At 37.3% G+C, this 27,843-nt stretch overlaps 1 protein-coding gene across 2 annotated transcripts in view; it reads left to right on the top strand.

Moving 5' to 3' along the window:
• Positions 1–27,843, top strand: part of LOC115211807 (transmembrane protein 192) — a 69,136-nt gene that overhangs the window by 22,605 nt on the left and 18,688 nt on the right. The window contains exon 1 of one of the 2 annotated variants that reach the window (XM_029780511.2): positions 2,655–2,814. The exons of the other annotated variant lie outside the window; for it this stretch is intronic. Coding sequence (XP_029636371.1) covers positions 2,779–2,814 — 36 coding nt within the window. The 5' untranslated portion in view covers positions 2,655–2,778. Of the gene's footprint in view, positions 1–2,654; positions 2,815–27,843 lie in introns of those variants that run through there. 2 annotated transcript variants of the gene reach the window in all.

Here is a 27,843-nt window from a genome sequence, read left to right as displayed (position 1 = left end):
AAAGATACCGATAGAATAAGTACTAGGCTTACAAAGAATAAGTCCTGGGGTCGATTTGCTTGACTAAAGGCGGTGCTCCAGCATGGCCAAAGTCAAATGACTGAAACAAGTAAAAGAGTAAGAGAATATTATGTCGAATAAACTATATTATTTTATCTGGCTGCTACAATAAGATAAACTTATTCATTAACCTTTTACCATTCAAATTACTCTGCATATTTATTCACGTTAGTTTGAATTAATCTTGAAGCTTTGAGATTTTGATGATATGATTGTTTATCTTTAGAATGACATTGTAGGCTAAGTGTAAGAGGCCAGGTCTGGCCTGTTTGAATATAAAACAGGTAGAATATTTTGGTCAGATATGGTCAGTTTAAATGCTAAAGGGTTGAACAAGTACTAACCAGGCTAAATATCCCTTAATTCTGGAGCCAATAGGATTGTTGTTTGGGGATGATGGGAAGAGGCCTGATAAATTTGCTTGAAATGTCACTATCAGCAACTAATTTGCTCCATCATACATCCTTAATGTTGTGGTGGAGGTTACTGCATCCATAGCAGATTGGAATAAGATACTGAAATACCAGAGTTTGTCAGTAAACTATGTTTTTCAATCTGTAGCTTCTGAGAAGTTGGCAGGCGCTGGACTCCTCACAAGCAGGTTTCTGACTTAGTCAACATTTTACCTAACTGACGTTACAGATGATGCTCAGGAACGTGCCTGCTGTCTCAATATCTCAGTCTTGGAATCAGTTACGATATTGTCCTGTTTTGTGAGTGTCCGAAATTGTTTTTGAGAGGAACTCCAATTTCCCCTGGTGCGATGTAATAAATAATTATAAATGTGCCCTTTTAAAGCCTAGCCAGACTCATGGGCCTGGTTTCCCAGTTTCAATGGCGTATGTGTTCCCCAGCTGGAACTCAATATCTCAGTCTTGCAATCAGTTGTGATATTGTCCTGTTTTGTGAGTGTCCGAAATTTTTTTTGAGAGGAACACCAATTTCCCCCTGGTGCGATGCAATAAATAATAATAAATGCTCCCTCTTAAAGCCTAGCCAGGCTCATGGGCCCGGTTTCCCGGTTTCAATGGCGTATGTGTTCCCCAGCTGGATGGGGACGCCAGTCCATTGCAGCGTTACTCATTTTTGCCAGCTAAGTGGACTGGAGCGTGTTTTGCTCAAGAACACAACGCGTCACCCGGTTCAGGAATCGAAACCACAATCTTACGATCATGACACCCTAACCACTAACCCACGCACCTCCACCGTGCGATGTAATACTGAGGGAGAATGCATTCCTTTGTTTTAATGATTTATTACTTTTCTTTTCTCTCCATCATATTAGTGCTTATTGTATAAATTACGTTCGTTTTCACTGAATTATTACAAGTACGTATGTGTATGTCTGATACAATCATGTTCAATATTATGTAAAAGTAAAATTTAACTTTGATAAATTGAATGATACATGTTTACGTGACTACTTACTATGTTTACTCAGCAGTTTGGAAAATGACGAGTAGTAAAAAGAACATAAGAGTGCATTAGTAATCCTTTTTGAATACACTTACATTCTGATATACTAGAAAGGATAATTTACAAATGAGTCAGCATTAACAGAAATGAAAAGCGAAGTGTGTTGGTGTGCTGTGATAAGAAACAGGTAGCCTTTAAAATAAGGAATTCAGATGTGGTTGGTGCTCTTGAAATAAAATCCTTGATCTGTCATAACGTAGATGACAGCTTCCCTTTCGTAGGTGATTTAATTAGGTTTGGAGATGCCTGTAATTAAAAGGGGGAGGGACAGAAATATTCAGGGAACCGTTATCTCTTATGACACAGCAAGCATTTTCTCAATATTCACGTATAAAGTATTTGTAAATGCATTGTAGTGAGACAGGAGTATTGAATGTGAAAAATCTGTGAAAGCAAGACCTGCATCGTTTAGATACTTATGGAAACACACCAAAAAAGTTTGTCGCAAGGGACTGCCATTGGGAACAGGTACATTTCCCAAGGGAAAACTACCAGCTTGTGCAAATATTGGATTTCATGTATTATCGAACGTGTGACAGTCAGCAGCTTTAAGGAATCTACATCTGATATGGTAAATACTTTCACTTTCAAGAGGCTGAGAAACGTGCGAGTACAGTATATACCTAAAATTACGACAATAAAATCTCTCTGTGTATAAAGCTGAAGTTGGCTGTGTATGGCAGGTTTGGCAGCCTTCAACTAACACTATCTTCACCGAGACCCTGGGTGCAAGCTGACCAAAATTGAGAGTATGATAGAAGAAGGCTTGCTCTTCATTCCATAGAAGAAAAAAATTCAAATCGGATCATGTTGACACCAAAAATTATTTACATCAAAAAGGTGCTTTTTTTCTATGAAAAATCTCTATTTTTTACGATTTTTTTACTGCTGTGTCGCAATTTTATGGTGTATTTTCAACCAGGAAAATGTTTACTTAAAGAGAATAGCAAGCTACATAATGCAAAATATTTACTCTTCAAAAATTCCAATTCTAAAGGGTTTAAACAAAACCCGAGCAACACCGGGCGATACTACTGAATGACTTGCTATGATGTTCCAAAAAAGTTGTGCTCAACGAGGGGAGAGAACTCTGTTACTGCCCCCTTATTGAAGCTCTCTACTCTCTGTAATCATATGACTGTAAGTATTCCGCCTAGTTACGGTGTAACGTGCTTCAACAGTTCTTGTCAAAGCTGTTGATTGCCACCCTGTACCCTATTTATACCACGCTTTCATTCCGTCATGGTCAGTTTAGCAGATAACACTGGGAACTCAGGGGTAAGTTACAAGCTGGCTTAATTTTTTTCTTTGATTGGATTTTCTTGATGCTTTTTTTTTTTTTTTTTTTTAAATCATTTAAAAAAATTATTTAATTATCGTTCTATCAGAATTCTTTTACACATCCTTGTAGGATCATTTTAGTTATTTAAGAACGAACACAAAAATCTGCTGCATTTATTAGTTCGTTTATAAAGTATTGAATTCCGTTTCACTTTTTCCATCCGACGACTGACAGTCCCACCGCATCTCAGACATGTAAGCAAGTAAATTAAGAGATAATAATCATAATAATAATACCCCATTCTACTAAAGACACAAGACCTGAAATTTTCAGGAAGGGGACTAGTCGATTATATCGACCCCTACTACTTAACTGAGTACTTATTTTATCGAAACCGAAAGGAGAAAAGGCAAAGCTATAATGATTTCTTTATTGACCGCAAAAGGGTTTACTTTAACAAAAAAACATTATGGACGGTACAGGATAAAACAAAGAATGTGTGTGTTGTGAGAGCTTTGCGTGTAAACAGGTTTAACGTTAAAAAAAAAATAATAATAAAGACCCGGAATAAAATTAATTCAGGTCGCAGAAGTGCGACGAAACTTTTTGACGCTTCATAATAGGCTATTAGGCAATCTTTCGTTGGCTATTATATTAAGAAATAAACAAAAAGCCAAAATAATAGATTCTGTGAATTCTAGTATGTAATTGTTTCAGTTTTCACCCACGGTCTCAGATAAAGAGCCACTGGGCAAACATTTCTCCACAGAGTTTATGCTAATACATGGTCTAATAATGGTGAATAATCCTTGGTACCGAAGGATCATAATCTTGTCTGTATTTTCATTTTATCCATCTTATTACCTCGTTGTTGTTAATAAAGCATCTTCATACCATGCTTATTTTTGATATTTCTGAACTAAAATATTCATTGTTTGTGAAGAGAACGAATTTCTGGTATGAATGGTCTAAAAAAATGCTGAACAATAAGACTCCGCTCTAATAAACCACTGTTTTGGTAATCGGGATTCGCCCCCCTCCCCCAACTGATTACGAAATGAATTAAAGACAAAAAAAAATGACAAAACAAAGAAAACAACAATTTTATTGCAGGAAAACATTCTACAACGCAATATTTATGCTTAGCTGTATAATGATTTTACACACATACACACACGTGTGTATATATATATATATATTGTATTATATACGGTATTGATTGGGTGTATGGACTCCTGTATAATAGGCGATATATTGTTCATATGTGATCATATGTATAAAAAAAAAAAATTGACTTATGACATATTGAAAGGATTTTATTCTGTAATCTATTTTTGTTACTTGTATAAAGGAGTGTTCTTTTCGCCTCATGATATTTCTAGAAACATTATTGTAAATATATGAATATTACTTTGTTTATACTTCATTTAATATGGGACACGAAACTTGATGATGACTCGTTTTTCTTCTTTTGATTAAAAAAAAAAAAAATTGGTTTATGAATATATAATATTTGCTCTGGTACCATATCGTAATGTTGGTCCAAATGGGGGAAATAATTGCTCCTTGTTCTTATACTGGGACATTTCTCCCGAATATGGGATTAATATTTCCACCGCAAGCCTGTAGACTTTAAAGTATTACATTCGCTGAGGGGAAGAAATTAGGCTGTTTGTTGCTATGTCCTCATTAATAGCAATCCTGCTACTGCAACCTTTTACAAGGACTAGGAAGGCTCATTGTAGACAATAACTTAATTGAATGACTCATTTCAGACAACGAACTGTTATCCCTCTCCGCTCGTGGTATCACAGCATTTTGATCAAATTCATTCTTCGCACGCGCATACACATAATTTGATTTCCACATGAGATCACTTCACCATAATCCTTTTAGTTTAAAGTTTTTTTCATAAAAAATATATATTTAAAATCTCTAGCAGAACACGTTATATATATACTTTTTTTATAGATTCTCTCTTTCTCATTATTAAGTAGAAATCTACCTATATAAACATCTGTGTTTCGGCTCGGAATCCTCCAGACCGAAGCTGTTTACATTATTATATGTCTTGGCGATCCTTGTATTAAAGATAATTATGCCTAACGAATTGCCTCTTTTTGTATTGTCGAAAACTGGTTCTTTTGATTCAACTGTAACATATCTATAAAACCACATTTAATTTTCAGTTCGGACTTGCGAGATAAATAGGCATCGCACATGAATTTCCAACTGCATGAATGATAATGGATAACGTATTTATCCCACGCACTTTATCCCAAAGTGAATTGCTACTAATCGTTTTGTTAACGATACTCATCAAGGAAGTAATTAACGCTGTTAACTTTTAGAAGGTAAACACTAAGGACGATTTGTTAATATGCCCACATCTTTCTCAAGGACGTTAGCATTTCTAAGGAAAGGGAATAGCTATGACTTACGGGTCGAAACCCGTCTGTGATGATGTAGTGCATGTTTGTGTGTATACACACACGCGCATACACACACACATAAACATATACATATGTATAATGTATCCGGTTTTTTTTTTCTGTCCGTAGAGGGGAAAACTCATTTAGTAATAATTACCACGATACCGTGATATGTAACACGGATATATTTAATGTATATATGATTACACTATCAGAAATAACAGCCAAATCTTACCCAATTGTTAATAATGAAGTTACCGATATATATATATAATATATATAGTTACGACTAGATCACCTTTTGATAAATGCAAGCACTCACATAAACACACTGGTAGCGGGTCTAACCACTACAGAGCGAAATTCTCTATATGTATCCCACTCACTATCTCTGCTCGCTCTATCTTTCTACTCCAACCTCTGTTCATTGTTATTGTATTGTCTCAGCCAAGAATTTGATACATTAAGCATGTTGGTGTGTAGTGGCCATGATATTCTAAGTCTTCCGAAACTGGTGGGTGAAACAAGAAGAAAGGCAAGATTAGGCTGTGATGGTGTTAAACAATGTGACAAATTAAAAGTTATCACCCAAAACACACTTCTCCCTTGGTTCACATCCATGCAGCTTTTATCTATCCACTTTTATTTACAGGGTGTTAGTTAATATGAGCCTTTAGTTGTAGACGGTAGGCCACGGTTCTGAGACATTGATGCATAGCTGTGTATAAGCACATGACTGTTTGGTTTGGTTAAGAAGCTCATTTTACAATCACATGATTCTTGAGTTCAATTCCACTGCACAGTACCTTGGTTGAATGTCTTCTATATAACTCCAGGCCAACCAATGCCTTGTGTGTAAATTTGGTTGATGGAAACTGTGTGGAAGCCTGCCATGTGTATGTGTGTCATTAGCCTTCCCTCTCTGCTTGGAAACTAATGTTGGTTTGTCTAAATCCCTGTAACGGTGATTTGGCGAAAGAGATCTATAGAATACTCTTTTACTTGTTTCAGTCATTTGACTGCGGCCATGCTGGAGCACTGCCTTTAATTGAGCAACTTGACCCCGGGACTTATTCTTTTGTAAGCCCGATACTTATTCTATCGGTCTTTTTTGCCGAGTAACGGGGACATAAACACACCAGCATCGGTTGTCAAGCAATGTTGTGGGGGACAAACACAGACACACAAACGTATACACACACGTACATATTTATATATACATATATACGACGGGCTTCTTTCTGTTTCCGTCTACCAAATCCACTCACAAGGCGCCATGCAGTGGGACTGAATCCGGAACCATGTGGTTGGTAAACAAGCTACTTACCACACAAAACAAGTTACTTACCACACAGCCACTCCTGCGCCTATGAATAAGTACCAGACTTTAAAAAATAAAAACTGAGGTTGATTTTCTTCAACTAAGCACTTCAAGGCGTTGCACCATCATGGCCACAGTTCATATGATTGAAACAGGTAAAAGAACAAAAAGAATTATTTAATCAACTTATGCATGTTTCAGATAGATTGGTAAATTCCAAAATACTGTGATGCAGCAATCATGCATAATAATTGACCCAATATTTGGTTGACTAAGGTTCTACAGAGATAGAAGAATTTAAACTATCCTATCTTTATCGAAGTTATACCAAAATACTTGAATAGATACCATTTTAAGGGTGATAAATAATAGTAAAGCTAACAATATTTGATGAGTATAAGGTGTAGGGAGGTATTTCAGCAAACATGTCTAAGGGGGGTCGCTTCGGTCCAGGGCGGAAACGCAGCAGGCAAAAGACCCTGTGTTGAGCAGCAGTGGGATCGTGCCTGTGAATAGTCGTCGGCTGGCAGCCTGTTTGATATATTTGATAGAAAAATTGGGTATAAGAAGCATTAGTTTTTGTGTGCAAGAGAGAAGACTCTGCTGGTATGGTAATGTGATGTGTATGGATGGGAACTGGCATAAGCAATTGCTGATCTCTAAATGTGAAGTGAACCTATGGAAGAAGACCCAGAACGATATGGGACAAAGTGGTGAGAAATGATCTTCAGATTTTGAGCCTCACAGAAGAGATGACAAAGGACTGAAACAATTGGCAATTTGCTGTGATTGGGAAGACCCACCCTGTTGGAATCTTTATTATAGGCACAATGGCCTGAATGAAGAGGAGACAACAATACAATACAGGACATTGGGTACATATAATAAAAATGCAGAAAGGATGATATGAAATGAAATTTTAACAATGAATTAAATGAAATGGCTTACGAGCCCCTGAAAGCTCACAAAGACCCACCCAGTTAAGTGAAATTGGGGTCTCTCTCCTCTCACTCTCCTCACAGCCAACCCACCATTTTTTCCCCTCCTCTCCATTCTCCCTCGCGTACTCCCTGCATACAATATGTCCCTGCTTAAATCCCTTCTCCCGCAACATATCTCCATAATATACCTCTGTCTACCAGTTCCTATTCGTTACATCCCACACCTCTTGAAATTTTGTGAAGTAATCCACCCACTTACCCTCTCTAATTCCCAATCCACTTCACTGTATGTATCTCCTTGTAACATGGATGTATGGCCCCTGTCACATCTTTACCATGTTTCTCTCCTCTCTCTTTATCTGAGGTAGCTATGTTTCTCATTTAATGCAAGACATTTTTTCTTTCCCCCAATACTACTCTTCCCAGTTGAGAGAGGCCTTGTTCTGCAAGTTATGTGGTGACGTCACTGCTGCTGGTGCCACATAAAAAGCACCCAGTGGACTCTATGAAGTGGTTGGCATACGAAGGGTATCCAGCCATAGAAACCATGCCAAAATAGATAGCAGAGCTGGGTGCAGTCTTCTGACTTGTCAGTTCCTGTTAAACCATCTTACCAAAACCATGGAAAACTGATGTTAAATGATGATGATCATGATGATTTAGATAGATAAACTACGATAAAAAATCAAATTAAAAAAATAATTAAACAATCTAATTACAGAATTAAAGATAATTAAACAATGTAATTACAGAATTAAAAATGATTAAACAAGCTAATTACAAAATTAAAAATAATTTAAATAATAACGACAAGAACAATAATAATGATAATTAGAAAATAAAATAACAAAAATAATTAGATGAAATAAATATTAGTGTACTAACTAAAAAATCCTAATATACCAGACTATTATATTAGGTGCACTAAATAGAACTACATTTATTTCGGAAGATTTTGAAGGTTTTTCTAAATAAGTTTCATTTATTTAATGTTAGATTTGGATGTAATGATATGCAGTGTCTCCTTGAGGTATAAGCTATATTTTTCCATCCATTATATAATAGGGCACTGTTTATTATAGACCATTTAATATTGTACTTAACTTTCCTCTCCTTGAAGCTCCAGACAAATTTACTTAAAGAAGTGAAGTTTTTTTTTTCTATGTTTAAACAAATGTGATTATATAATCTTGACTTAAAATCAGTTGTGCAATCACCTATATAATAGTAAGTACATTCTCCTGGTTTTTCTTAAGCATTGGTTATCTAATGGGCATTTTAGATGATTTTTTACAATTACATAACCAGTTAAGCCTATTATTGAGAGTTGTTTTTGTCTGAAAAGTTCACATTCCATCTATTATCAACATTAGGTGTTGAGCTAGGAATCTCCTCTGTATTAAGATATGATACATTTGATATACATGTGTTTCTCCTATTCAAGCTAGATATTTTAGATTGATCATATATACATATATATAACCCTGGGTTGTTTTTGGCGGCAAGATAGAGGTAGTAGATAGCTTCCGTTATTTAGGTGACCAAGTTAGTAGCTACTCTCGCCCTTTAGAAAGATAGCGAAGATCAGTGAAATTGAGTTTGGTTTCTTGTGAGGAAGAGGAACATCTAACCTAATTTTTGTTGTAAGGTTAGGAAAAGCAGGGGGACATAATGAAGTTGTTTCTTGGGTTTGTTGTATCTGGAGAAAGCTTTCAGTAGGGTTCTCTGTGAAGAGGTGACCAGGGCATTGAGGGTCAGGAGTGTGGATGAATGGTTTGTTAGAATACTGATGTTGATGTAAAAGAGAGGGCACATAATCATTAGGATGAGGAACAGGAAATTAGTTTTGAAGTGATAATTGGAGGGCATCAGGGTTCATTGTTAAGCCTGCTATTATTTGTGGTTGTGATGACATGCTGGCTTGAAGCAAAAAGAGGGTTAACTATGGCAGTTGCTGTATGTAGTTGATCTGCTGTTAATAGCAGAAAGTATGGATGGATTGAACAAGATAGCTTAGCCCTTTCACTACCAACCCGGCTGAAACCGTTCCTGTCTTGTTTTCAAAAGTTTTGAGCTAAAATCTTCCACCAAACCTTAGTCACAATTTATGTTCCTAACACCAGCTTAATGATAACTAAGTTAATTTACTAAATTCTTTGTTATATTTAAAGTAATTGAAAGAAGCACAGAGCATCTCAAAATAAATACAGTAATGAAAGGGTTAATGGAAGAAATGTATGGAGGCAAAAAGTGTGAAGGTAAATATCAGAATGATGGAGGTAATGACAAGTTCTAATACATGAGGTGAACTAGAAAGAAAAGGAAAGTGGCTGCGTGTAGGAAGGGTGTTGGAATAAATTTCAATAAGCGTTATAAGATGTGCTTGATAGATGTTTATCAAAACTGTTATGGGTATAAGAAAGTTTTGAATCTGGCTGTTTCATCGAAGTGTAAGGTGTGTATGGAGGGAGCTGGAAATGGAGGGACTGTTGAGATGGTGTGAAGAGAAGATGTAAGCTGTGAAAACCTTTTGTTATTTATGAGGTATGTTGAATGTAAAGATAGTGGTTCCAGTGAGGGCGGCAAGAGTGAGATGTGTATGGAAGAAGTTCCGAGAACTGAGTGACCTAAGAAGAGCAGTGTTGTTGAAACAGAAAGTTTAGTTCTGTGCTTCATATGTGATTTATGGGAGTGAGACATGGGTAATGAACACAAAAACAACAGAGAAGGCTCGAATAAATTAAATGAGAATGGTTCAGTGAAGGAGCAGTTTTACAGAGAGGGGGAGAGAGGGAGGGAGAGAGAGAGAGAGATACACTGAGCTGCACTGGAATAAAGCCAGTAACAGATGTGAAGAGAAATGAAATGAGTTGAATTGATCATGTGCTGAGTCGGCATCCCCCAGCACATGACTGTGTGGGAGGAGTGCTGAAAATAGATATGAAAGGAAGAAGGCCAAGAAATGTATGGCTTCGGGTAACTGAGAAAGCGATGAATAAGTGGGGGTTGATGAGAGGAGACTGTAGAAGGTAGGGCAAAATAGAGGGAGGGAGCTGGAAATGGAGGGACTGTTGAGATGGTGTGAAGAGAAGATGTAAGCTGTGAAAACCTTTTGTTATTTATGAGGTATGTTGAATGTAAAGATAGTGGTTCCAGTGAGGGCGGCAAGAGTGAGATGTGTATGGAAGAAGTTCCGAGAACTGAGTGACCTACAAGGCTAAACTCTGCTTTAGTAGGGAAAATAACTTTTAATTGTTAGTAAAAGTATCAGTTGGTGTGTATGTGAGATATATGTACGGTGTGTGAATGGTGTATCTGCATGTTTAGGAGTGGCTGTGTGGTAAGTAGCTTGCTTATCTACTACATAGTTCTGGGTTCAGTCCCACTGCGTGGCACCTTGGGCAAGTGTCTTCTACTATAGCTTCGGGCTGATCAAAGGCTTGTGAGTGGATTTGCTTGAGAGAAACTGAAAGAAGCCCATCATATATATATGTCTGTGTGTGTTTGTGTATCTGTGTTTGTTCCCCCAACATCGCTTGACAACTGATGCTGGTGTGTTTACGTCCCCGTAACTTAGTGGTTCGGCAAAAGAGACCGATAGAATAAGTACTAGGCTTACAAAGAATAAGTCCTGGGTTCGATTTACTCGACTAAAGGCGGTGCTCCAGCATGGCCACAGTCAAATGACTGAAACGAGTAAAAGAGGTATATGTAGCTATATAAATGTATATATGTGTATATGCATGTGTGTGTGTGTTGCAGAAAATCTGAAAAGAAACTAAGATCTTTTGGTTATAGTTGTTGCCATTATTTTCAGAATCCACTTTTCCATGCTGGCATCGGCCAGATAGAATTTTTTGCAACCCCACCTCCCCCACTTCTTGGCTGGACATTTTCAAGGAAAACTAGAAACAGATGAGACTGCTTGAATGACTGGTGCTTGCTTACAACCATCACACAATATCCAGACAAGGAGACCCAAACACTCACAAGAGTGGCTGTGTGGTAAGAAGCTTGCATCTCAACCACATGGTTCCGGGTTCAGTCCCACTGCGTGGCACCTTGGGCAAGTGTCTTCTACTATAGCCTTGGGCCAACCAAATTCTTGTGAGTGGATTTGGTAGACGGAAACTGAAAGAAGTCTGTTGTGTGTGTATATATATATATATATATATATATATATATATATATATATATAAATATATATCCCAATTTCTATTGCTTGTTATATATTTTAATAATTATTGATATTTTTATATTTTATATATTATATATGTAAAGCATAATATGTTATACATGTATTATATTGTTATAATTGTGCTTTTAGTAAATAAATAAATTGACATAAGTTGATGAATACCACCTATTGATCCCCTCTATTTTCTTATTGCTCTCTCTCTCTCTCTCTCTCTCTCTCTCTATATATATATATATATATATATATATATATTTGTGTGTGTGTCTGTATTTGTCCCCGCACCATCATGTGAAACCAACCCTTTATGTGACTACTGGGGTACTTTGTTCTCATCCCTAAGGTATTTTTTGCTGATGTTATTATTATTATTATTATTATTTATTTATTCAATTCACTGACTGGGATTGAACCCGAAATCTTGGGGTACATAACTCCTCATCTCTAAAATATAGAACAGTACTTCTTGCTTTTATTTTTTTGTTTCAGTCATTGGACTGTGGCCATGCTGGGGCACTGCTTTGAAGGGTTTTTGTTCAATAAATTGACCCCAGCACTTATTTTTTTTAAATACTGGTACTTATCCTACTGGACTCTTTTGTTGACCCACTAAGTTATGGGGATGTAAACAAACCAACTCTGGTGGTGGTGGAGGAGGGGGGCAAACACTAAGCGCGCGCACACACACACACACACACTTATGCTGGGCTTCTTTCAGTCTCTATCAAATTTATTTACATGATGACCCCAAGATTATTGTAGACATTTATCCAAGGTGCCACACAGTGGGAGTGAACCTGGGACCATGTGGCTGGGAAGCAAACCTCTAACCGCACAGCCATACCTGCACCGAAATAAAGATTTTGTTGCCATTTTCTGCAGCATGAATGGCTCTATGGTGGCTCCCTTGTTATTTTTAAAAAATTTTTTATTACTTACTCTTTACTCTTTTACTTGTTTCAGTCATTTGACTGCGGCCATGCTGGAGCACCGCCTTTAATCGAGCAACTCGACCCTGGGGCTTATTCTTTTGTAAGCCCAGTACTTATTCTATCGGTCTCTTTTGCTGAACCGCTAAGTAACGGGGACATAAACACACCAGCATCGGTTGTCAAGCAATGCTAGGGGGACAAACACAGACACACAAATACACATGCATATATATATATATATATATATATATATATATACATATATACGACGGGCTTCTTTTCAGTTTCCGTCTACCAAATCCACTCACAAGGCTTTGGTCGGCCCGAGGCTGTAGTAGAAGACACTTGCCCAAGGTGCCACGCAGTGGGACTGAACCCATAACCATGTGGTTGGTAAGCAAGCTACTTACCACACAGCCTGTTAGTGTGATTGATGCATCTTCTAAGAAAGATGGATTTTGCCCAGTGATTATTAGATATGTACTACTTGTTTCCGAATTCAAATACCACAGTCTTTTTGCATTTCATCAGTCAATAAATTATGCATTAGTATTATATTTGAAATGTCTACAGTACAGTGCAGCCAGCCATCCTTTGCTAGTGTGTATGGCTTGGTAGCATGTGTCATTGTTTTTGCTAAGTAGTCGCAAGCAGACATTGGCATACTCTCAGCCCTTCATTGTTGACTCAATGGAACACCCAGAATTTGACAGATATAGGGAAAGAGTTGCACCAGCACCTTGTTGGTACTCTTTACAACTTGTTGATACTCTTTAGGCGTAGGAGTGGCTGTGTGGTAAGTAGCTTGCTTACGAACCACAGTTCCGGGTTCAGTCCCACTGTGTAGCACCTTGAGCAAGTGTCTTCTACTATAGCCTTGTGAGTGGATTTGGTAGACGGAAACTGAAAGAAGCCCGTCGTGTATATGTATATATATATATATATATATATATGTTTGTGTGTCTGTGTTTGTCCCCCCAACATCGTTTGACAACCGATGCTGGTGTGTTTACGTCCCCGTAACTTAGCGGCTCGGCAAAAGAGACTGATAGAATAAGTACTAGGCTTACAAAGAATAAGTCCTGGGGTTGATTTGCTCAACTAAAGGCGATGCTCCAGCATGGGTGCAAATGACTAAAACAAGTAAAAAGAGTAACTGAGTAGACTAGAGCAATGGGAAATGAAATGTCTTGTTCAAGGACACATGCCACCTGGCCTAGGGATTGAACCCATGATCTCATGTTCATGAGCAAAAATACCTGAACCCTTTTGATACCACCTGCTTGAGGCCAGCCACCTGTAGTTCTATGATATACACATCTTATTTTTAAGTGATCTAAATTAAAAACTTCCATAAAAAATTTCAAGTTAATATGTTTTAAAAGTGGAGGTCCGTGGCTTAGTGGTTAGGGTGTCAGCATCACGATCGTAAGATTGTGGTTTCAATTCCTGGACCGGGCAACGCATTATGTTCTTGAGCAAAACACTTCATTTCACCTTGCTCCTGTTCACTCAGCTGTCAAAAATGAGTAATGCTGTGATGGACTGGCACTCTGTCCAGCTGGGAAACACATATGCCATTGAAACTGGGAAACTGGGCCTATGAACCTGGCGAGGCTTTAAAAGGGCACATTTATTTTTATATTTGAGGAGGCGCGTGGCTTAGTGGTTAGGGTGTCAGCATCATGATCGTAAGATTGTGGTTTTGATTCCTGGACCAGGCAACGTGTTGTGTTCTTGAGAAAAACACTTCATTTCACGTTGTTCCAGTCCACTCAGCTGGCAAAAATGAGTAATGCTGCGATAGACTGGCGTCCTCATCCAGCTGGGGAACACATGCGTCATAGAAACCGGGAAACCGGGCCCATGAGCCTGGCTAGGCTTTAAAAGGGTGCATTTATTGTTTATTATATATTCTAAAAACCAGCTAAATAATGGCAAAATGATTTTAATACATTCTTTGTTATTTTCATCATTAACCGAAACAAAGGCACTGTACTTCAATAGAAATATAGCAACAAAAGACTTTACCATTAAGCCACATGCCTTCATGAAATACCTATTAACTCCTTTCATTAACAATTGCTTTGGCAGACTGTGACAATTTTTAAATTTGCTTTCTAACCTCTTGCAAAAGGTGTGGGATTTTTATTTTTAGATTCAACAGGCTAGATTCCAGGGTTTCAGTCTAATATAAAGTCACTTTCAACAGGTTGGATTCCAGAGGCTTTCAGTCTAATATAAAATCAACAACCTACAGGTGTCTTTTTTTTTTTTTTTTTAACTTGCTGGAAATTACTAACACGTGAATAATAAGAATTGTTTCCTTATTATTATGGTGTGTTGCAGTGGTATAGAAAAGGGGCTTTTAATGCCCCAAGGCAATGACACTTTGGTCCCACTACCATTACTTTAATTAACAGGTGTGATAGGTCAGAGAATTTTTGTGCCCCTTCACACCTGCAGCTAGAAGCAGCAGCTCCCTTTTTACTCTCCACAGGGAAGGTGATTCTTATTGCATCAGGTAGTTTCAGATTTTGTTTGACATGACTCCACCTGATTTTATTAAATTACAGTTCTATTGTTATTATTGATGCTGTTGTTGTTGTTAAGATGATAAACTGGCAGAATCGTTAACATTTAAGGTGGCGAGCTGGCAGAAACATTAGCATGCCGGGTGAAATGCTTTGTGGTATTTCGTCTGCCGCTGCGTTCTGAGTTCAAATTCCGCCGAGGTCGACTTTGCCTTTCATCCTTTCGGGGTTGATAAAATTAAATACCAGTTACACACTGGGATCGATGTAATTGACTTAATCTGTTTGCCTGTCCCCTCTATGTTTAGCCCCTTGTGGGCAATAAAGAAATAAGAATCGTTAACATGCTGGACAAAACATTTAGCAGCATTTGTTCTGTTTTTAATGATCTGAGTTCAAATCCTGCTGAGGTTGACTTTGCCTTTCAACTTTTCAGGGTTAATAAAATAAGTACCAGTTGAGCACTGGGGTCAGTGTAATTGACTGGCCCCTGCCCTACAAATTCCAGGCCTTGTACCTATAATAGAAAAAGTTATTATTACTGTTAGCAAGGCTGCAAGCTTTCGGGGTTGATTGCATGTCAGGCGAAATGCTTAACAATATTTCATTCATCTTGATGTTCTGAGTTAAAATTCCACTGGCGTCAACTTTCAGCATCGATAGATTAAGTACCTGTTAAACAGTACTGGGGTCAATATAATCGACTGGTCCCCTCCCACAAAATTTCAGGCCTTGTGCCTTTAGTAGAAAAGATTATTATTATTACCAGCTGGTTCCATGCCATCAAAAGTGATAGCTAATTGTAGTATTTTATATATAAATATGGATGGTAAATCAAATTAATACACTTGTCAATGTTATCTAATGGTTGTCTTTTGAAAGGTGACATTGATCATTGTTTGTAACTGAAAGAAAGCTGGTTCACATATACAAGCATTCACATACTTCCCTTGTATATACACACACACACACTCACACAGTTGAAATGCTGTTTGATTTTTCTTTTCCGTGTTGAATGTTTACCATCCTGTTTCCATTGCGCACACACACACACACACACAGAAATGTTCACATACCTTCCTTTTACATACACACGCATACAGAGTTGCAACGCTCCCACTACCAGTTTGCAATCACCCCTTCCTTTCTCATTCATGTGTTGTGACAGAGAAAAACACAAGAGTATTATTATAGTAGATTATTATTATTCTGGTGCAGCCTCCTGGCTTCCCAGACCCCGGCTGAACCGTCCAACCCATGCTAGCATGGAAAATGGACGTTAAATGATGATGATGATGATTATTATTATTATTTTATTTCTTTACTACCCACAAGGAGCTAAACACAGAGGGGACATACAAGGACAGACAAACGGATTAAGTCGATTACATTGACCCCAGCGCGTAACTGGTACTTAATTTATCGACCCCGAAAGGATGAAAGGCAAAGTCGACCTCGGCGGAATTTGAACTCAGAACATAATGGCAGATGAAATACGGCTATGCATTTCGCCCAGCCTTTATTATTATTATTATTATTGTTAAGATTATATAGGACTGGGGTAACTCCTTCAGAAGTTATAGAGAAATAAATAGAAGAGTGCCATAGTTGTCATGTGAAATTGGTTGAATGATATTTCGGCATTATCATCATTATTATTATTATTATTATTATTATTATTAAGATTATATAGGACCGAGGTAACTCTTCCAGAAGTTATAGAGAAATAAGTAGAAGAGTGCCATAGTTGTCATGTGAAATTGGTTGAACGAACGATATTTCGGCATTATTATTATTATCATTATTATTATTATTAAGGCAGTGAGCTGACAGAATCATTAGCATACTGGACAAAATGCTTAGTGGCATTTTGTCTATCTTTATGTTCTGAGTTCAAATTCCGCCAAAGTCAAATTTGCGTTTCATCATTTCAGGGGTTAATAAAATAAGCTCCTGTTGAGTGCTGGGGTTGACGTAATCGACTTATCACCACTCCTGAAATTGCTGGCATTGTGCCAACAACTTGAAAATGATAGTTATTATTATTTGTATTATTGAATATTTCCAGTTCTGATCTTATGATGTATGTGAGAGAGGATATGGCATGTTGAAAATAGATAATTGGACAGGAAGTTGTGCTCTATTTGGGAAATCCTGGAACTAGAAATTTGTGACATTATGTCTATGTGTTTTAGCCAATCATCTGTTGGTGTTTGATATTTTTTTAATTTTTTTATTTTGTTGTTATTTAGCTGGAATTCTGCCTTGATTCATCAAACCTATGAACAAACGCATTCCATTTTTGGTAGTGTACATAGGATCACATTATCTAATGTGTTCTTTTTGTAGACAGTAGGAGTATTTTGAAAGAGATTTGGCTGCTATTTCTAGCAGTTCCAGTGGCCGCATAGACACTTTCTTGTTGGTTAATTTTTCTCTATATTGTTTTTATTGTATTTAGAGCAGCTGTTGGCTGTGACTATTTAAAGGCTTTACTTGTGACTCTTATTGTTCAATTTAGGCAGTATAAAGACCCAACCCTCTCGTAAAAGAATTAGACCTTACCATGGTTATTGTTATAATATACTGCCTTTGTTTGAATTAATTTCGAAAAATAATGAAGAATTTAGCAAAATAGCTGTCATTATTAAGCTGGGGTTTGGAGTATAAATTAACATGGAATTTTAATAGAAGGCTTTCATTTAGATCATTTTAACCCTTTAGCATTCAGATTAATTTGTTAAAAGTAATTCTTATCTATTCACGTTTTAAAAAATTAACCCTTTCATTACTGTATTTATTTTGAGATACTCTGTATTTCTTTCAATTACTTTAAATATAACAAAGAATTTAATAAATTAACTTTGTTATCATTAATCTAGTGTTAGGAATATAAATTCTAACTAAGATTTGGTGGAAGATTTGAATTCAAAACTTATGAAAACAAGACATTTGTACTCAGAGCCAGAGCCGGTTTCAGCCAAGTTGGTAACGAAAGGGTTAATCTGGTGTTCTCTTGTAGCTTCAGGATTTGAAAGATGTAATTGTTTATTTTTAGAATGACACTGCAGCACAGGTTTGAGATGCTGGTTCTGGTCAGTTTGAATATACAATGGGTAGAATATTTGGGCTGGATACAGCTGGTTTAAAAACTAAAGGGTTAAAACAAAAAATTTGTATCATAGGCATAGGAGTGGCTGTGTGGTAAGTAGCTTGTTTACCAACCACATGGTTCCGGGTTCAGTCCCACTGTGTGGCACCTTGGGCAAGTGGGTTGACAGAAACTGAAAGAAGCCTGTCGTATATATGTATATATATATATATATATATATATATATATATATGTTTGTGTGTCTGTGTTTGTCCCCCCAACATCACTTGACAACCGATGCCGGTGTGTTTACGCTGCCGTAACTTAGCGGTTTGGCAAAAGAGACTGATAGATTAAGTACTAGGCTTACAAAGAATAAGTTCTGGGGTCGATTTGTTCGACTAAAGGTGGTGCTCCAGCATGGCCACAGTAAAATGACTGAAACAAGTAAAAGAGTATAGCTCTAGGGGTGATCTGTGGCAGTTTGATATCAAAAGGGTTAAGCAAGTAAAGATGAGGCAAATGAATGAAATAGTTGAATGGAAAGGTCAGAAATTACATTGTAAAAGAATAGGCAAGTGAGGAGCTATTTACTAGGCTTACAAAGAATAAGTCCTGGGGTCGATTTGTTCGACTAAAGGTGGTGCTCCAGCATGGCCACAGTAAAATGACTGAAACAAGTAAAAGAGTATAGCTCTAGGGGTGATCTGTGGCAGTTTGATATCAAAAGGGTTAAGCAAGTAAAGATGAGGCAAATGAATGAAATAGTTGAATGGAAAGGTCAGAAATTACATTGTAAAAGAATAGGCAAGTGAGGAGCTATTTTAGCCCTTGATCTTTCATGTGTTTTATATATATAAAAAAAAGGGGAAAGGGTAAAGACCCCCTTGCTGTCATGAATGACCATAAAATTGCACCTAAAAAGTTCCCCTTCCTTGGTACAAGTCCAAGCAAGGTTGTGTATGGAAAACCAGCAGTTGCCCATGCATACCTATTTCTTTACTACCCACAAGGGGCTAAACACAGAGAGGACAAACAAGGACAGACAAATGGATTAAGTCGATTAATTGACCCCAGTGCATAACTGGTACTTATTTAATCGATCCCGAAAGGATGAAAGGCAAAGTTGACCTCGGCGGAATTTGAACTCAGAAGGTAGCGGCAGACGAAATACCTATTTCTTTACTACCCACAAGGGGCTAAACACAGAGAGGACAAACAAGGACAGACAAATGGATTAAGTCGATTAATTGACCCCAGTGCATAACTGGTACTTATTTAATCGATCCCGAAAGGATGAAAGGCAAAGTTGACCTCGGCGGAATTTGAACTCAGAACGTAGCGGCAGACGAAATACTTATTTCTTTACTACCCACAAGGGGCTAAACACAGAGAGGACAAACAAGGACAGACAAATGGATTAAGTCGATTAATTGACCCCAGTGCATAACTGGTACTTATTTAATCGATCCCGAAAGGATGAAAGGCAAAGTCGACCTCGGCGGAATTTGAACTCAGAACGTAGCGGCAGACGAAATACCTATTTCTTTACTATCCACAAGGGGCTAAACACAGAGAGGACAAACAAGGACAGACAAATGGATTAAGTCGATTAATTGACCCCAGTGCATAACTGGTACTTATTTAATTGATCCTGAAAGGATGAAAGGCAAAGTTGACCTCGGCGGAATTTGAACTCAGAAGGTAGCGGCAGACGAAATACCTATTTCTTTACTACCCACAAGGGGCTAAACACAGAGAGGACAAACAAGGACAGACAAATGGATTAAGTCGATTAATTGACCCCAGTGCATAACTGGTACTTATTTAATCGATCCCGAAAGGATGAAAGGCAAAGTTGACCTCGGCGGAATTTGAACTCAGAACGTAGCGGCAGACGAAATACCGCTAAGCATTTCGCTCGGCGTGCTAACGATTCTGCCAGTTCCCCTCTCTATGCCACCGATGTTATCCAAGAGAAAGGCAAAAGCTGATACAGCTTGGCACCAGTGACACCACAACTCATTTCTACAGCTGAGTGAACTGGAGTAATGTGAGATAAAGTGTCTTGCTTAAGAACACAACACACAGTCTGGTCTGGGACTTGAACTTACTACCTCATGTTTGTGAGCCTGATGTTCTAACTACTGAGCCATGTGCCTTCATGTGTTTTATAGAATGTAGTAAAGAGGTGTAGAGAGTTGGGTAAACATGTTTTGCTGTATTTAGTTACATCCTAACACATTCTGGGATCATCTAGGCTAGTGGTTCTCAACCAGGGTTCATATGACCCCTGAAGGTCCATATAAGATTTTTGGGGTTCCATGCAACAGAATAGTAGATTGGGGACCCACAATAGTATTCTAAGGGCTCCTGAAAAATCTTTGGGAATTGTAGTTGTGGCCTGTGCCAGTTGCACATAACAGCTTCCGTGCCAGCAATACATAAGAACGGTTGGTGACACATAGTGTCTGCCGTTGACATATAAAAGCACCTGTGCCAGTTTGTTCCTTCTGGGGCCATGCCTGGCTCATAAGGGCCGGTTTCCTGGTCTCTTTGGCGTATAGGTTCCCCACCCGGACGGGACGCCGGTCCGTCGCAGGTGATCCACAAGATGCAGGAGGAAAGAGTGAGAGAAAGTTGTGGCGAAGGAGTCAGGAGAAGTTCGCCATTACCTTCTGTTGGAGCCGCGTGGAGCTTAGGTGTTTTGCTCGTAAACACACACATCGCCCGGTCTGAGATTCGAACCCATGATCCCTTGACCGCGAGTCTGCTGCTCTAACCACTAGGCCATGTGCCTCCACACCTGTACCAGTGACACGTAAAAGGCATCCACTACACTCTTGGAGTGGTTGGCGTTAGGAAGGGTATCCAATCATAGACCCACTTATATAGTAGACCTTTGTCTAAAACCCTCAATAGAAAACATATTGAATGTTTATATGAATATATGTATGTTTGTGTATAATTATTATAAGTATATAAAAAGAAAAATACCAACTATTGCAATAATCCTCCCTTTTCAATACATGTAATATGTATGTACATATGGGTATGTCTGTATGTAAATATATATGTACGTATGTGTATGTATGTATATGTATATATATTTATGTATTCCTCATTTATATACCTATTCATTCCTACATAACTACAATAATCTTAGGATATTTTGTTTATATATTCCACTATTATTTCTCTTTTGATAACTTTCTCCTTCCCTTGTTTATACTTTATCTACTAAGAATAATATGATACACCTAATAATATTAATAATAATAATAATAATTGATTCCTTGTTATGCATATACATATGAATATAAAAATATAGAATTATATATTCGTGTGTTTATGTATGTTTATGTTTACGTATGTATATGTATAAGTGTGTATATGTGTATGTATTTGTATTTATAACTTAACCTTATGAACTTTCTAAACTCTCTGATGAAGCCCAGATGCACACTCAAGTACCTAAATCTTATCTACCAAATACTTCAGTTCACTGAAGAGATATAAGTAGATGGGGTACTTTATCCTCTTGGCTGAAACAGCTGTAAGATATTATCCTATCTTTTGTGATCTACATTATATATTTTAATAATTACTGGTATTTTTATATATTGTATATGTAAAGCATATTATGCTATACATGTATATATATTGTTATAATGGTTTTTTAAAAAAAAATAGACATAATATAATCTCTAAAAGTTGATGAATACCACCTCTTGATCCACTCCATTTTCTCATTGCTGTATAAATTAAGGGTAAAAAACTTTTTTACCCTCACCCATTTATTACATTCAGTAGTATAATTGCCATGCAAATAAGAAAAACACTTGTGTATTAATAATTGGGTTTTCTACCAGCAGTATATTGGATAGATATTATCCCTTAGTTGGTTGGATCCACAACCTCTAACTCTTTTGGAATTATGATATATATGGTATTTTTTTTTATTAGCTTTAAGCTTATAAAAAAATACCATTATTAATATTTACAGAACTGTAAAACTTGGCACCGTTTAATAAAATCACTAGCACCGAAAATATATATATATATATATATATATATATATTAGGCGTAAGAGTGGCCGTGTGGTAAGTAGATTGCTTACGAACCACATGGTTCCGAGTTCAGTCCCACTGCTTGACACCTTGGGCAAGTGTCTTCTAATATAGCCTCGGGCTGACCAAAGCCTTGTGAGTCGATTTGGTAGACGGAAACTGAAAGAAGCCTGGCGTATATATGTATATATATGTGTGTGTTTATCCCCCCAACATCGCTTGACAACTGATGCTGGTGTGTTTACGTCCCCGTAACTTAGTGGTTCGGCAAAAGGGACCGATAGAATAAGTATTAGGCTTACAAAGAATAAGTCCTGGGGTCGATTTGCTCAACTAAAGGCGGTGCTCCAGCATGGCCACAGTCATATGACTGAAACAAGTAAAGGAGTAAAAAAGAGTATATGTATATATGTGTGTGTGACCTACATATGCTTGTCTGCACACACAGACACACTCTCCTATATTTTCAGTCACTTAACTAGTACCTCTATGTCTAGCATGAGGTCATATAGTACTATCACCATACACCTTTCACATTTCTATAGCCGTCTATCTTTAGGCTTTGGTCTCGTTTTCGTTGTGATTTCAGGCAATTCATCAATGGTAATGGTAGAGATAGTTTATGTAAACATTTTGATGACAGTTTCTAGAGCATTGATTTTAAATGATCATATTAATTTTAATTGATTTTAAATAGTGTTTAGAACCTGAGGTTGACTTAATTGACAATGCTCTTCCTCCAACAAGTCATGACCTTGTTTCTATCTTTGAAATTGTTATCTTTGTGTGTGTGTGTGTGTGTGTGTAGCCTTAGTTTGATATTATGTGATGGTTGTAAATGAACATCATTGTCATACAAGCAGTGTTGTTCATTTCCAGTCTTTCATGAAAGAATAAAAAAAAAGACATGTCTGATCATAGAGAAATATTAATTTGCTTGGAAACAGGGGAGGGTTAGCAACAGCAAGTGCATCCAGGCATAGAAAATCTGCCTTAACAAATTCTTTCTGACTCCTGCAAGCATGGAAAAGTACTCTTTTACTTGTTTCAGTCATTTAACTATGGTCATGCTGGAGCACCGCCTTTAGTTGAGCAAATCGTCCCTAGGACTTACTCTTTGTAAGCCTAGTACTTATTCTATCAGCTTCTTTTGCCGAACCGCTAGGTTACGGGGACGTAAACACACCAGCATCGATTGTCAAGTGATGTTGGTGGGACAAACACAGACACACAAGCCTATACATACATACATACATAATACATACATACATACATACATACATACATACATACATACATACATACATACATACATATATATATATATATATATATATATATATATATATATATATATATATATATATACACACACACACACACACGGTGGGCTTCTTTTCAGTTTCCATCTACCAGGTCCACTCGCAAGGCTTTGGTCGGCCCGAGGCTATAGTAGAAGACACTTGCCCAAGGTGCCACGCAGTGGGACTGAACCCAGAACCATGTGGTTGGTAAGCAAGCTACTTACCACACAGCCACTCCTGCGCCTATGTAGAAGATATTTTCTGAAAGAGTCATGCAGTTGAATTCAACTTAACCACACAGCTATGTCTGTGATTACTTATAAACTGTTGTACTCTAGTGTAATCTAGTTTATTTTATAAACACATCTGTATTGAGTTAACAGCTGTCATTGTTTATACATGCTGTTCTGTAGTTACAGCTGTCAAAATGTATAAACATTATTCTGTGGTTACATCTGTCGTCCTTTATAGACCTTATGACTTATCAGAGAGCTTTTACACTGCATGTGAAGCCTACTCGTGTAATTGTCATAGGTGTTTTGTCCATCATTGTTATTATTCTATTGTCTTGCCATGTTTATGTAGACAGGACATCACAGACAGAGTTAGTCCACATTTGGAGATATTGCTCTCACTGCTGGAAATAACTACCAAATTCTCTCATCACACCCTCTGTGTGAAAAATGTAATCTCCATTGAACAATGTAATTGTAGATGGACAAAATCATGAGATATCCAAGACAGTAATACCTTTGGTATTAAGCCTGTTAATTCATGGTAAACTTTGGCTGTATAATTACTACTGTGTTGAAGTACTGTGAAGGCACATGGCCCAATTGTTAGGGTGTTGCATTCGCAGTCACAAAATTTGGGTTCCGATGGGGTAGCACATTTGTTCTTGAGCAAAACCCTTCATTTCATGTTGCTCCAGTCCACCCGGCTGTAATTGAGTAACTCTACAATGGACTGGCAACCTGATGAGGTAGGAGGTCTTCAGTTCACTGAAGGGATATAAGTAGATCCGGGTACTTTGGCGTCTTGGCTGAAACAGCTGTAGGATATTATCCTATCTGTTATGATCTACATTGTATATTTTAATAATTACTGGTATTTTTATATATTGTATATGTAAAGCATATTATGCTATACATGTATGTATATTGTTATAATGTTTTTTTTTTTTTTAATAAATAGATATAATATAATGTCTGAAAGTTGATGAATACCACTTCTTTATCCCCGCCATTTTCTTATTGCTGTATAAATTAAGGGTAAAAAATTTTTTTACTTTCACCCATTTTTGTGGTTTTGGTTCCTTATACACCATGGAACCCAGGTAACCAGCCCTGAAACAGTAGTGTCTAGCAGGGGTTGATGATGATGATGTCAGCGATGATGAAAACAACAATGATCTATATTTATAGCAGTCATGACTAGAGAAATAGTGCAAAGACAATGCAGTGACATTGATGGATTAAGGCAGAAGTTAAGGGATTGCTACTGGTAGTATTCATCATCATGGATCTTAATTCTTTTGGTGACACTTTGATCTTAGCCAGAAGGCAATTGAAAGAATTACTGGATTTGAATTACGGTCTTTGGAGACAGATGAATAAATTAGATGATTATTTTTTCTTTCTTTCTCCTTTTCATCTGTTCTGTTCTTCTTTCCTATGTACTAAATAGGTTAGTGTCAGCAGAAGGTGTATATGTAAAGTTTTAAGATTCTTGTGCTGACTGATTTTACAGGAGTGCTTGAAGAATTTCCTATGTGTGTGTGCACACTCACACACATGCACACACCATTATCATTGTTTCAATGTCCACTTTTCCATATAATTTGACGTGGCCTGTCATGTGATATGACCACTACTGAAGTTGCAACAGTTGTTATCTATAGCATTAAACACTTAGTACCATTAGTTCATCCTCTCACTTTAAATTGTTCACTTTTTGTAACACTCAATGTGATTACCGATTCCATATATAGGCTGCTTCTTTAAAAAACTCATAGTTTAAACCATTTTACTTAGTTAACTGGAGAGATCTTTGTTGTTATTGATGTGTGTGTCTGTGGGGAGAGAGAGAAAGTGTGAGTAAGTGAGTGAGTGAGATGAGGTGTGATCATATGGATTTAGATATAATGTACTGGTGGCATGAGTGTATAGACATTGTGAAGTGTAGAGAGTAGAAGGAATGCTGGATAATTGTTTTTTCAGAGTGGGCTCACATTATGAGAACAAAATGCTAGAGAGTGATAGAACAAATAGCTTCACATGTTAACAAGGAAATAGGGTGCAGCATAGATGCATGATGAAAAAGTATATATATATATATATATATGTAAATTTAAATTTAAAATAATAAGGGTGAAAAATTGGATATTAATTTGATTGATATCAATTTAAAACCAGTGGTCTAGCATATTGAAAAATCTGAAGTTTCGGAAAAAATTATATTACCTACATATAAGAGGGATGACCTATAAGTAGACATCCATTATGCTAGAAGAAGATTCTTCTTGAGAGCATTCCTTTCTTAGTGGTAAGACCATAGTGGATCTTCTTCTAGCATAATGGATGTCCACTTACAGGTCATCCCTCTTATATGTGTATATATATATATGTGTGTGTGTGTGGCACATCAATGGCACCCATGCTTGTAGCATGTAAAAAGCACCCACTACACTCTTGGAGTGGTTGGCGTTAGGTACTAGCACAGCTAGAGTGTGTGCTACCTGGGGCAGCCCTTCTGTTTTCTGCCCCTGGACCCTGCAAAAAACACATATTGCCTACAGCAATAGCCTACAACAGGATGAAAAGTGCTGCCTGGGACGGAATGCCCTTCCCCCATTCCTGGCTACGCTAGTAGCATCAGGAAAGACATCGAGCCACAGAAACCATGTCAAATCAGATTGGAACCTGGTGCAGCTCCCTGGCTTACCAGTTTTCAGTCAAACTGTCTAACCCATGTCAGCATGGAAAATGGACATTAAATGATGATGATTATGATGTGTGTATTATGTCTGTATTTACCCTTATCTTGACATCATGTGATAATTGTAAATGAGCATGTTGCTTGTTTCCAGTCGTCACCTCTCCAAAAACATAGTCCTACATGTTCCATGTTTTTGTATGGTAATTTTTATCACAGAAGGACATGAGCTTATGTGATGTTCAGTAATTTCTCATCCGTGTCATAAATGACATGGACTAGTTTCGGCCAGAAATTAAAATTGGTTTGTAGACTTGATTCCTTATTGTGAGTTGATCTACAGCAGGTTTCTTATTCTTTTACATAACAACACAGTCAGTTACGTTGTAGCTTGGAAGGGTCATTGTGCCAATAATGAACACACACTGACTCTATTTCACTTCTTTATTATCATTAGTCAATTTAAGGTGGTGAGTTGGTAGAATCTCTAGCATGCCAGACAAAATGCTTAGTGGCATTTCATCTGTCTTAATGTTCTGTGTTCAAATTCCCCTGAGGTTGACTTTGCTTTTCATCCTTTGAAGCTCAATGAAATGAGTACCAGTTGAGTACTGGGATTGCTGTAATTGACTATCCCCACCATTTTCCTAAATTTCAGGCCTTGTGTCTATTGTAGAAAGGATTGTTATTAGCTGGTTAACCATTTAACTAACTAACTAATCAGTTGCTTGATTAATTAATGGGTCAATCACTCAATCAATCAATCAATTAGCCAAGTTTGTCAGTGTTCATTCATTGCCATTCTTGACCTCATCAATGACATGCCCTCCTTACTCCTGGTCTTCTTCAGGTCTAGGACTTTGACAAACCTAGCTGACTGGTTGACTGAATGATTAAGTAAACAATTGGTTAGTTAACTGGCCAGATGGTTAAGCAATTGACTAATAATAGTACAAGTGAAACAGAACCAGTGCATGTGTTAGTTATTGGTGTAATGACCCTCTCAAGATATAACAAAATCTGATTCAGCACATGGCTACTCACATTTAAAAGAGAGGATCAGAATGCTCAACATTGGCAAAGCATTGCCATTGCCCCATTTCATTAGAATTTGCCAGAAATTTTACTGGTGAGTCAGTACTAGTATCCAAGGTATCCCAATAACTTGTATTGGAGATTCTTGCTACTGAATGTAGTAAATTAAGAGACTTACCAATTGGCAGAGTTTGAAATGAAATAATGAATGGAGTAGGAAATGTATTGTTGAAAGA

This window comes from Octopus sinensis, linkage group LG5, assembly GCF_006345805.1.
Source record: "Octopus sinensis linkage group LG5, ASM634580v1, whole genome shotgun sequence".
In the NCBI taxonomy this organism is placed as follows: domain Eukaryota; kingdom Metazoa; phylum Mollusca; class Cephalopoda; order Octopoda; family Octopodidae; genus Octopus; species Octopus sinensis.
This window is presented reverse-complemented; position numbering and strand designations above follow the sequence as displayed.